General features: G+C 50.9%; 1 protein-coding gene across 1 annotated transcript; it reads left to right on the top strand.

Annotated features, from left to right (window-relative positions):
- Positions 1-992: 992 nt before the first annotated feature.
- On the top strand, positions 993-12,476 carry UQCR11 (ubiquinol-cytochrome c reductase, complex III subunit XI). The gene is made up of 3 exons (XM_084825828.1): positions 993-1,084; positions 8,696-8,836; positions 12,183-12,476. Exons 1-2 carry the CDS (start codon positions 1,035-1,037, stop codon positions 8,814-8,816), a joined length of 171 nt encoding a protein of 56 aa, XP_084681954.1. The 5' UTR covers positions 993-1,034; the 3' UTR covers positions 8,817-8,836; positions 12,183-12,476.
- The last annotated feature ends 383 nt before the right edge of the window (positions 12,477-12,859 follow it).

Genomic DNA, 12,859 nt, shown 5'->3' with positions numbered 1-12,859 from the left:
GGAGTGGTAGTCCAACACATCCAGAGGGTGCCAGGTGGGGGAATGCTACTCAAGAAATTAAGGGTGCAATCCTATGCATGTTTAGACGGGGGGGGGAAGGCCAACAACTGGGGCACGCTGGGAGTTGTGGGCCTTTTTTCTGTCTAAACACGCCTACGATCGCCCCTTAGATAAATAACAATCTCCGATTCCACAGGAGACCTGGGTTTGAGTCCCCGCTCGGCCACGGAAGCTCACTGGGTGACTTTGGGGCCTGTCACAGACTCTCAGCTCAGCCCACCTCACAGGGTTGTTGTGAGGATAAAAGGGAGAGGAGGAGGATTATGTTGTTATGATTTTGTTCCTTCAAAGCAGGGGTGGGGGGAGGAGGGATAAAAATGAAATATATAAATGAATGAATAAATAAAAAATGAATAAATATAAATAAATAAATATGAATATATGAATGAATAAAAATGAATAAATAAACAAATATAAATGAATAAATAAATAAATATAAATGAATAAATAAATATGAATAAATGAATATATGAATAAATGAATAAATAAAAATGAATAAATAAATATAAATGAATAAAATATGAATAAATAAATAAATAAATATGAATGAATGAATATGAATGAATGAATATAAATGAATGAATGAATGAATAAAAATGAATAAATAAAAATGAATAAATAAAAATGAATAAATAAAAGAATAAATAAAAATGAATATATAATTAAATGAATGAATAAATATAAATGAATGAATGAATGAATGAATAAATAAATATGAATGAATGAATGAATGAATGAATGAAAATAAAGATGGCTCCCGAAGTAAACTCAGAAGCGCGCCCTGCGCTGGTGCGTCTCTAAACTGAAAGTCTATGGGGAACCATGGGCGGGGACGTCCCCAGCGTGCGCATGCGTGCCGCCGCCGCCGCCGGCGTAGCGGGCGTGGCGGAGCTCGGCTCGCTTGAAAAGGCCGTGCGGCGCAGCGCGCATGCGCCCAAGGAAGGTGACTGTCGGGCGGCTGCCGGCGGCGCGAGATGCTCAGCAAGGTCGTGGGGCCGCGCTACGCGCAGCTGTTGCGCAGCTGGTGAGTGGCGGGCGGGGCGCGGCCTGGCCCCGCCCACGGTTGCTGAGCAGCGTGGCCCCCATTTGGGGCCCTCCGCCCCCCCACCGCAGCTCGGCGCTCACCTCCGTCTCTGCCCCGCGCGGGGTCCCCGGCCCCCTGAGACCCGGCGCGCCGCTTCCAGCCCGCGCGCGAGGAGCCCCTGCCGGGGCAGGCCGCCTCGGCCGCCCCCTGCCTCCGACGGCGGACGGCCCCGTGCCTCCAGGCAGCAGCTTGCCCAGGAAGGGGTGTTTGGGCTGCCCCTGAACACGGTGGCTTTGGCGAGCTGTCGTTACCATCGTCCTGTGTCAGCCTTGTCCACCCCGATACCCTCCAGAGGTGTTGGACTACAGCTCCCAGCATTCCCCAGCTATCTGTGTTTGGACTACAACGCCCAGCACTTCTGAGCTGTGCTGGCGGGGGGGTACAGGGAGTTGTAGCCCAACACATCTGGAGGGTGTTGGACTACAGCTCCCAGCATTCCCCAGCCAGCTATGTTTGGGCTACAACTCCCAGCACTTCTGAGTTGTGGTGGCTGGGGGGTACAGGGAGTTGTAGTCCAACACCCTCCAGATGTTAGTAGTCCAACACATCTGGAGGGTGTTGAACTACAGCTCCCAGCATTCCCCAGCCAGCTATGTTTGGGCTACAAGTCCCAGCACTTCTGAGCTGTGGTGACTGGGAGGTATCGGGAGTTGTAGTCCAACACATCTGGAGGGTGTTGGACTACAGCTCCCAGCATTCCCCAGCCAGCTATGTTTGGACTACAACGCCCAGCACTTCTGAGCTGTGCTGGCTGGGGGGTACAGGGAGTTGTAGCCCAACACATCTGGAGGGTGTTGGACTACAGCTCCCAGCATTCCCCAGCCAGCTATGTTTGGACTACAACTCTCAGCACTAATGCACTATGCTGGCTAGGGGGTACAGGGAGTTGTAGCCCAACACATCTGGAGGGTGTTGGACTACAGCTCCCAGCATTCCCCAGCCAGCTATGTTTGGACTACAACTCCCAGCACTTCAGAGCTGTGCTGGCTGGGGGGTTCAGGGAGTTGTAGCCCAACACATCTGGAGGGTGTTGGACTACAGCTCCCAGCATTCCCCAGCCAGCTATGTTTGGACTACAACGCCCAGCACTTCTGAGCTGTGGTGACTGGGAGGTATCGGGAGTTGTAGTCCAACACATCTGGAGGGTGTTGGACTACAGCTCCCAGCATTCCCCAGCCAGCTATGTTTGGACTACAAGTCCCAGCACTTCTGAGCTGTGGTGACTGGGAGGTATCGGGAGTTGTAGTCCAACACATCTGGAGGGTGTTGGACTACAGCTCCCAGCATTCCCCAGCCAGCTATGTTTGGACTACAACTCCCAGCACTAATGCACTATGCTGGCTAGGGGGTACAGGGAGTTGTAGCCCAACACATCTGGAGGGTGTTGGACTACAGCTCCCAGCATTCCGCAGCCAGCTATGTTTGGACTTCAACTCCCAGCACTAATGCACTATGCTGGCTAGGGGGTACAGGGAGTTGTAGCCCAACACATCTGGAGGGTGTTGGACTACAGCTCCCAGCATTCCCCAGCCAGCTATGTTTGGACTACAACGCCCAGCACTTCTGAGCTGTGCTGGCTGGGGGGTACAGGGAGTTGTAGCCCAACACATCTGGAGGGTGTTGGAATACAGCTCCCAGCATTCCCCAGCCAGCTATGTTTGGACTAAACTCCCAGCACTAATGCACTATGCTGGCTGGGGGGTACAGGGAGTTGTAGCCCAACACATCTGGAGGGTGTTGGACTACAGCTCCCAGCATTCCCCAGCCAGCTATGTTTGGGCTACAACTCCCAGCACTTCAGAGCTGTGCTGGCTGGGGGGTACAGGGAGTTGTAGCCCAACACATCTGGAGGGTGTTGAACTACAGCTCCCAGCATTCCCCAGCTAGCTATGTTTGGGCTACAAGTCCCAGCACTTCTGAGCTGTGGTGGCTGGGAGGTATCGGGAGTTGTAGTCCAACACATCTGGAGGGTGTTGGACTACAGCTCCCAGCATTCCCCAGCCAGCTATGTTTGGGCTACAAGTCCCAGCACTTCTGAGCTGTGGTGACTGGGAGGTATCGGGAGTTGTAGCCCAACACATCTGGAGGGTGTTGGACTACAGCTCCCAGCATTCCCCAGCCAGCTATATTTGGACTACAACGCCCAGCACTTCGAAGCTGTGCTGGCTGGGGGGTACAGAGAGTTGTAGCCCAACACATCTGGAGGGTGTTGAACTACAGCTCCCAGCATTCCCCAGCCAGCTATGTTTGGGCTACAACTCCCAGCACTTCTGAGCTGTGGTGGCTGGGAGGTACAGGGAGTGGTAGTCCAACACATCTGGAGGGTGTTGGACTACAGCTCCCAGCATTCCCCAGCTATCTACGTTTGGGCTACAACTCCCAGCACTTCTGAGCTGTGGTGGCTGGGAGGTATAGGGGAGTTGTAGCCCAACACATCTGGAGGGTGTTGAACTACAGCTCCCAGCATTCCCCAGCCAGCTGTGTTTGGGCTACAAGTCCCAGCACTTCTGAGCTGTGGTGGCTGGGAGGTATCGGGAGTTGTAGTCCAACAGATCTGGAGGGTGTTGGACTACAGCTCCCAGCATTCCCCAGCCAGCTATGTTTGGGCTACAACTCCCAGCACTTCTGAGTTGTGCTGGCTGGGGGGTACAGGGAGTTGTAGCCCAACACATCTGGAGGGTGTTGGACTACAGCTCCCAGCATTCCCCAGCCAGCTATGTTTGGACTACAACGCCCAGCACTTCTGAGCTGTGCTGGCTGGGGGGTACAGGGAGTTGTAGCCCAACACATCTGGAGGGTGTTGGAATACAGCTCCCAGCATTCCCCAGCCAGCTGTGTTTGGGCTACAAGTCCCAGCACTTCTGAGCTATGCTGGCTGGGGGGTACAGGGAGTTGTAGTCCAACACCCTCCAGATGTTAGTAGTCCAACACATCTGGAGGGTGTTGAACTACAGCTCCCAGCATTCCCCAGCCAGCTATGTTTGGGCTACAAGTCCCAGCACTTCAGAGCTGTGGTGACTGGGAGGTATCGGGAGTTGTAGTCCAACACATCTGGAGGGTGTTGGACTACAGCTCCCAGCATTCCCCAGCCAGCTATGTTTGGACTACAACGCCCAGCACTTCTGAGCTGTGCTGGCTGGGGGGTACAGGGAGTTGTAGCCCAACACATCTGGAGGGTGTTGGACTACAGCTCCCAGCATTCCCCAGCCAGCTATGTTTGGACTACAACTCCCAGCACTAATGCACTATGCTGGCTAGGGGGTACAGGGAGTTGTAGCCCAACACATCTGGAGGGTGTTGGACTACAGCTCCCAGCATTCCCCAGCCAGCTATGTTTGGACTACAACGCCCAGCACTTCTGAGCTGTGCTGGCTGGGGGGTACAGGGAGTTGTAGCCCAACACATCTGGAGGGTGTTGGACTACAGCTCCCAGCATTCCCCAGCCAGCTATGTTTGGACTAAACTCCCAGCACTAATGCACTATGCTGGCTGGGGGGTACAGGGAGTTGTAGCCCAACACATCTGGAGGGTGTTGGACTACAGCTCCCAGCATTCCCCAGCCAGCTATGTTTGGGCTACAACTCCCAGCACTTCAGAGCTGTGCTGGCTGGGGGGTTCAGGGAGTTGTAGCCCAACACATCTGGAGGGTGTTGGACTACAGCTCCCAGCATTCCCCAGCCAGCTATGTTTGGACTACAACGCCCAGCACTTCTGAGCTGTGGTGACTGGGAGGTATCGGGAGTTGTAGTCCAACACATCTGGAGGGTGTTGGACTACAGCTCCCAGCATTCCCCAGCCAGCTATGTTTGGACTACAAGTCCCAGCACTTCTGAGCTGTGGTGACTGGGAGGTATCGGGAGTTGTAGTCCAACACATCTGGAGGGTGTTGGACTACAGCTCCCAGCATTCCCCAGCCAGCTATGTTTGGACTACAACTCCCAGCACTAATGCACTATGCTGGCTAGGGGGTACAGGGAGTTGTAGCCCAACACATCTGGAGGGTGTTGGACTACAGCTCCCAGCATTCCGCAGCCAGCTATGTTTGGACTTCAACTCCCAGCACTAATGCACTATGCTGGCTAGGGGGTACAGGGAGTTGTAGCCCAACACATCTGGAGGGTGTTGGACTACAGCTCCCAGCATTCCCCAGCCAGCTATGTTTGGACTACAACGCCCAGCACTTCTGAGCTGTGCTGGCTGGGGGGTACAGGGAGTTGTAGCCCAACACATCTGGAGGGTGTTGGAATACAGCTCCCAGCATTCCCCAGCCAGCTATGTTTGGACTAAACTCCCAGCACTAATGCACTATGCTGGCTGGGGGGTACAGGGAGTTGTAGCCCAACACATCTGGAGGGTGTTGGACTACAGCTCCCAGCATTCCCCAGCCAGCTATGTTTGGGCTACAACTCCCAGCACTTCAGAGCTGTGCTGGCTGGGGGGTACAGGGAGTTGTAGCCCAACACATCTGGAGGGTGTTGAACTACAGCTCCCAGCATTCCCCAGCTAGCTATGTTTGGGCTACAAGTCCCAGCACTTCTGAGCTGTGGTGGCTGGGAGGTATCGGGAGTTGTAGTCCAACACATCTGGAGGGTGTTGGACTACAGCTCCCAGCATTCCCCAGCCAGCTATGTTTGGGCTACAAGTCCCAGCACTTCTGAGCTGTGGTGACTGGGAGGTATCGGGAGTTGTAGCCCAACACATCTGGAGGGTGTTGGACTACAGCTCCCAGCATTCCCCAGCCAGCTATATTTGGACTACAATGCCCAGCACTTCGAAGCTGTGCTGGCTGGGGGGTACAGAGAGTTGTAGCCCAACACATCTGGAGGGTGTTGAACTACAGCTCCCAGCATTCCCCAGCCAGCTATGTTTGGGCTACAACTCCCAGCACTTCTGAGCTGTGGTGGCTGGGAGGTAGAGGGAGTTGTAGTCCAACACATCTGGAGGGTGTTGGACTACAGCTCCCAGCATTCCCCAGCTATCTACGTTTGGGCTACAACTCCCAGCACTTCTGAGCTGTGGTGGCTGGGAGGTATAGGGGAGTTGTAGCCCAACACATCTGGAGGGTGTTGAACTACAGCTCCCAGCATTCCCCAGCCAGCGATGTTTGGGCTACAAGTCCCAGCACTTCTGAGCTGTGGTGGCTGGGAGGTATCGGGAGTTGTAGTCCAACACATCTGGAGGGTGTTGGACTACAGCTCCCAGCATTCCCCAGCTATCTACGTTTGGGCTACAACTCCCAGCATTTCTGAGCTATGCTGGCTGGGGGTACAGAGAGTTGTAGTCCAACACATTGGAGGGCCTCAGGTTCCCCACTCCTCCTGTAAACTAGTAGTGAACTCATTCTCAGCAGCAGCACCCACCCTCTCGAACAACATCCCAGGTGTGGTTGGAGAGGCAGGAACCGCGGCAAGTTTCAAGCACCTCTTGAAAATGTCTTTGTTTGCACAGGCTTTCCCTGGCCTGCAAGGAGCTGTGACACTGCCCTGTTTTATTGTTGTCTTTGCAGGAATGTTTTTAATTATTGCTTTATGTTTTTTTATTGTATCGTATATGTCTATTAGTGTGAACTGCTTAGAGATTTCATTGTGTGAAGCGGTATAGAAATATACTCAAATATCCGAGAGTGGAGGCTTGTGTAGCCAAAGGGCAACATCCAGATGCCCAAGAGGGAGGTTATTAGCATACTCAAGGGAACCTCAGGGTTGCAGAAGCCCCCTGCCCCCCTTCATAAGGGGAGGAGGCCCCCAAAACATGCCAGTGAAGACCAAGTGGGATCAAGGCCACAGAATGCTGACTGGCTGTTGTATGGGGAACCGGAAAACTAGGTGGGAGGGAGAATAGAATAGTGTAGAAGAGGCACGGGATGCTCTACTCCATTATATGAACATAAGATCCCTGCTGGATCGGACCCCAGGTCTGTTTAGGCCTGTGTCTTGCTTCAGCAGTCATCAGTCAAGATACCTCCAGGAAGCCCCCAAGCAAGGCGTAAAGGCAACTGCTCTCCTCTGTTCTTGGTCCAATCCTTAAAGGATAGCTCAAAGGGAGGACTTCTTCACACAGCGCAGAGTTAAACTATGGAATTCATTACCACGGGATGTAGGGATGGCCACCAACTTGGATGGCTTTAAAGGGGGGTTAGACAAATTCCTGGAGGAGAAGGCCATCAATGGCTACTAGTCCTGATGGCTCTGTGCTCCCTCCAGTACCAGAGGGAGTGAGCCTATGTACACCGGTTGCTGGGGAACATGGGCGGGAGGGTGCTGTTGCACTCCTGTCCTGCTTGCGGGCTCCCAGTCGACAGCTGGTTGGCCGCTGTGTGAACAGGATGCTGGACTAGATGGACCCTTGTTCTGATCCAGCAGGGCTGTTACGTTATTATGTTCTTAGTAGCCACTGACAGACTACAGCCTCCTCCATGAATTTGTCTAGCCTCTTTTTAAAGCCATCACCATAACCTTGTGGCACCAAACTCCATGGGTTAATGACGTGTTTGTGTGTGAAGTTTTTTTTTTATATACAAAAAAGTCTTCCTTGACTCTACTCCCATCGGTGTCATTGGATGACTCTAAATTCTAGTGTTATGGGAGATTAATAAGAACCTCTCTCTCCACACTTTGCATAACTTTCTAAACCTTTGTCATTTTGACACTCCATTAGTCATATTTTTAATAAAATTAAATGGCCTCTTCTGGGTGAATCTCTCTTTGTGTGGGGGGTGGGTGTTGCAGCTTAGCTTACATGGAGTTGCAGCTCCATTTCCATTTCTTTGCACCCTTTGAAAGTATGTCTGCATCAGGTGGCAAGGGAATGTCTGGCCTCTCCAGTATTAACTATTTTTTCATAATGTTTCTTCATTGCTACACTCATCAGGTGATATCCTCCTGGTGGTAGCCAGGACCCTTCCATAGCTTTTGTCTCCACTGTTATTCCTTTTCTCTTTGGATTGGGGGAGCATTTCCTTTTAAATCTTAGCCTTCTCTTTTGTTTATTTAAAATATATGCATCTTTTCTGTTGGACAGCAGCCCCTCCCTGCCCCCAGGCAGCTGACCATAAAATAAACTTTTTTAAAATATAAGGGAATAGTAACTGATGCAGGAATGACTGGGGAGAAGGGAGCAGAGAAACCATGTTGTAAAATGGCCTCTCCGCTGCCCTTTAGGATGCAGTCCTATGCATTTTTAATTAGAAAAAATGGCCTACAACTCCCAGCATTCCCCAGCCAGCATTGCTGGGGTTGTAAGACATTTTTTCTGACTAAAGTTGCGTACAATCGCAGCCTTAGTTCCGTTTAAAGTGTCCTTGACAGCCACAGGAGACATGGAACCCGACACATCACCAAAAGCTCAGCGCAAATTGGACCCGTTGTGCCGTTTCACACGTCACGAGAAACCGGCTTCTCTAGAGCGATCAGGCAGTGTTCACCAGCCTTGCAAACTGGGCCATTAGATCTGAAAGTGTTCAGAAACTTCGCACGTTCCTAACAACTTGAAATGCTGTTTCTGGCTGTGCTGTAGAAGTTGTCTATCTCCTCTGCCCCCCCTCTCCTGCAGGGTGCCTACGATGGCCATGTGGGGCTCGGTGAGCACTGTGGGGTTGGTATGGGCCACGGACTGGAGGCTGTTCCTTGATTACGTCCCTTGGATCAACGGCAAGTTCAAAAAGGACGACTAAGCGGCTGCCTGTGCTGCAGGGTAAGGTTCTGGTCTTGCAGTTCTTCCTCTGGTGCAAGTGTGTCTTCGTGGCTGTGCCATCCTTGACTGGGGAGGGGCACAGTGGGTTGTTGTATTCCAAGAATGACCCCCTGCCTAACACATAAGCTTGGAGCTGGGGAAGGGGACCAGGCAATTCAGAGGCCTAGCCCGGGACAAGATCCCACCCTTTGGCAGACACAAACTTTTGTTTGGCAGCCAAGCCAGAATTTGTGGAGCCCTGAGCCCTCAACATTATGTATGTGCTCGAGTCCTGCAGCCAAAGGCACGGGTAATTTTGAATCCATAAACAACAGTGTCTCTTTCCTATGTGTACCTGCTTTGCTATCCGAGATATCTCTCCTTCTGTTCTTCCTTCTCTGCACACTTGTTCACCAACATCCCAACAGGACATGAGTTCCCTTTCCATACATACATGCAGACATTCTCCCCTCTCTGGTATCTCCCATCTCTAGTCCAGGGGTGCAGAACCTCATGCCCAGGGCCAAATCCAGCCCGCTTGGGTGTCCTAGAAGGCCATGCTCTGTTCCCCTGGCCCCATCCCATTTTCCTCCAACCACCAATTCTTGCCTTTTGTGCACCCCCCCCCCTTTCTAAAAGGTTGACGTGCCTCTTCCAAGGCTTCATTACTGGCAGGAATCACTTTAAGCTATAATATGCTGGTGGTTTTGGCCATGCCCCTTTTGCCTTTGGCTCTGCCCATCACTGGGATGCAGCCCCGAGGGCTTTTCTGAAATGGAATTCGGCTCTTGGGCTAAAAGAGCTTTTGCAGCCTAACAATACAAGGCAGGAGAATCTGCATGGGGCTTTTCCTTAACTTCATTATTATTTTCCGGGGGGGGGGGGGGGCTCTTCATTTTCTGGCATCTCCACCAACTTCCTGCCTTCTGCCATTTCTGCTCTGCATCCTTCTTTCTCATCTATGCATCACAGGCTCACTGCCTGTTTTGCCAAGAGGCAAAGGTTCTTTTAGGATTCAGAAGCAAAAGACACACAAGCGGATAGGAGTCAAGGATTTTACTCAAGAGCAGGCAAAACAGTACAGAGAAACATACAATACTGAGCAATATAGCTTACTTCCCGGTTCAATTGTTGGGAGCTCCAGGTGAACGGCGACGGAGAGACCCCAGTCAAATGGCTGGCACGCAGCGCCTCCATGGTCCAGGTCTGTGTTGAAGAGCTCACTGTGGGCGAGTCTCTGGTGACTTTTATACCCAAGTTCTCCTGTTGCTACATGCAGGTTTGAGGAGCACCCTAATTGATCACACCTGGGGTGAAGGTCAGATTATCAGGTCTCATGATGTTCTTACGTTCTTATAACGCCCAGAAGGTAAGCTAAAGCAAGTGGGCAGTGGCCAGCCTAATTGATTCAAGGTTGCATGCTCCCAAGCAGGCAACTGACCTTGGAAAGCAAAGCCTCCAGCCTAGTGGCTTGAGAGCTCGTGAGCGAGGCTGGTGTTTAAGGTTCTCCAGGAGATTTGGGCATGCAGGGAACAATTGTGGCACACCATTCTCCTATCTCCTTGAAATACAACAATCTTCCGGTGCATTTCCTCTACGCTGCCTCTCTGCGGGAGGGACCATAGCTTAGTTGATAGAGCACCTGTTTTTGTATACAGAAGGTCCCAGAGTCGATCTCTGGCATCTCCAGGTAAAACAGTGATGGGGAATCTGTGACCCTCCAGATGTTGATGGATTCCAACACTCTTCAGACCCAGCCCGTATGGCCAGTGGTCAGGTATCATGAGAGTTGTAGTTCAACAGCATCTGTTGGGCCACAGATTCTTCACCCCTGAGTTAAAAGGATCCGGTGATAGGGAAAGAACTCCCTTTACCTGAGTCCCTGGAGAACGGCTGCCACCCAGAGTAGATTCTACCGAGCGTGTCCAACTCTGAGAGCTGTGTAAGTTTGCTTAAAAGCTTCACTGTACCAAACTAAGGGCTGTTCCAACCCATGCAAAACCGGGTGTGTGTGTGTGTGTATTTTTATATTTAAGAATGGTAGAAAGACTAACAACAGAGTATTAAAAAAATATTTTAAGCTAAACTTTTCAGCAACTTGCCTCAGATGTTTTTAATATTTTGTTAGTCTTTCTACCTTTCTTATACATTTTACCTTAAGACTGACGGCATCCACAATGGATCCAGAGCCTCCGTGTTGCTTTGTATTTTAAAAACCTGTAGCTGGCAAGCACCATCTTCGGAAAAAGGGATTTGGGCATTGTGCGTGATGTGGCTTTGTCCCAACATAGCACCTAGGAGATCTGAATCCAACTAGGGTTGCAATCCTATAGCTCCTTATCTTGGAGTAAGCCCTATTGAGCTCAATGGGATGTACTTCTGAGTAGACATGTATAGGATTGCGATGTAAGTCTGCATCCTCTTCCTATGCTCCATCTTAAGATTGTAACTCATGCAGACTTTATGGCGTATATTCAAGAAAGCCTTTGGCCTGTAAATGGGTCTGTTGGGTTGAGTGCTGTTTTTATTTTTTATTCTGTAATTGGTATGTTTTTGTGGTATTTTAATATATTGTTCTGTAAGCTGCCTTGAGTTCCATTTTTGGTAGAAAGGCGGGGTACAAATCAAATAAAAAAATCAATTGGGTGAAGCATTTCAACCTTTAAGAATGGGGGAAAACTTCACAAAAGTAGATTAAGAGAGCAATCCTATGACTGCTAGACACTGTCTAGCAGGCCACAGGATATGCTCATTTCCAGGAACTGACCTCAGAGCCTGTGCTCCGAGGTTGGTCCCTGGAAAACTGACTGCCCCTCCTGTCCGCACTGCCTGTGGGTAGCACAGAGAAGCGCCATCCTCCACGCTTGGAACGTGGAACGACTGAAAAGGGGCGGGGCTGGGGGGCATTCTGGGGCAGGGAGAACGGAGCTGTGCATACAACACATGCAATGTGTTGTACGGCAGTTTCCTCTCCCAGTCAGGCCCCCGTGCTGCTGGACAGGCGAAAATGGCTGTCTAGCGAAAAAGAGCAAGGCAGGAACGATTCCCCCATGCCTGTCCCGCCTTGCTTTGGATGGGTGGTCTCCTCCAAGTTCGGAGGCGGCCACCTATCTAGTTAGGATTGCGCACGAATTGACTAAAATTCATATGATTAACTGATTTAAAAATTTATTTCATCAGATTGCTCATGAGGTGACAACTTGCACTCTGGGGGGAAAAACTGGGGAGGGAAGTGTGAAGCAGGGTGGAATTCTCAATGCGATTGTGCTTAAGCTACTCCTGGTTGCCCAAGCAAATCCTGCAACATAACAAGCTGCTTACCTCTTTGTGATACCCTCTTCCCCTCCTCCCCCCTGTTTTCCTACAGGCCAGGCTGCTTCGACTGACCAGCTCTTTTCTTGGTGCTCCTAGTTTGCAAGTCTCTGAAAATGCCTGGTGCCAACTTCCATGAAATGGCGTGGGAGCTTCGCTTTTCACTCTTTAACAAGGGCGATGGTACATGATGTCCTGTGAAAACCAAGAAAACCATTTTTTAGCATGTGGGCCTGTGCAGCGCTGTAGACATCTTGCTTCTCGCGGTTTGTGGTGATGGGCTTCACCCAGGACGTCTGCTGGACGAATTACCGTGACCCAAATACAAAAACATTGGCTTAACTTTGAACCGTGTGTGTGTGTCTGCGTGCACGCCTGTGCGTACACTCAGTTTCTCTGATGTGTGTCTTAGCTGTTTTGTAGTTCATAAGTATTAAGTCCATGAGTTTGAATCCTGGACAAGAGGGAGGACCGGCTCTCCTTCTGCCAAGGTTTCACCAACGTCGTTCACGTTTAATACCTCACTATCTCATGCCATCATCCCCTCCAGCAATGAAGTGGGACAGCTTCCTGTTCTCAGTCTCTCTGGAAATAGTCTTTAGAACCCACAAAAATTTAGTATGTTTGGGAATACAGGCCAAACAAAGCAGGTTTTCCTGCTTTGAATCAAAGGGAGTGGCCATAGCTGTGTGGTAGAGCTTTGTATGCAGAAAGTCCCAGGTTCAAGTCCTG

Source organism: Heloderma suspectum, chromosome Z (genome assembly GCF_057233095.1).
Source record: "Heloderma suspectum isolate Gila_16-S chromosome Z, 16-S_ref, whole genome shotgun sequence".
Classification (NCBI taxonomy): Eukaryota; Metazoa; Chordata; class Lepidosauria; order Squamata; family Helodermatidae; genus Heloderma; species Heloderma suspectum.
Note: the sequence above shows the minus strand (reverse complement) of the source record. Positions and strands in the feature narration are given on the sequence as shown.

Excerpts from the sequence above, each read along its gene's own strand:
- UQCR11 (XM_084825828.1), top strand. The coding sequence starts at position 1,035 with ATGCTCAGCAAGGTCGTGGGGCCGCGCTACGCGCAGCTGTTGCGCAGC. Across the intron at positions 1,085-8,695 it reads GCGCAGCTGTTGCGCAGCTG|GGTGCCTACGATGGCCATGT; the intron begins GTGAGTGGCGGG and ends CCTCTCCTGCAG.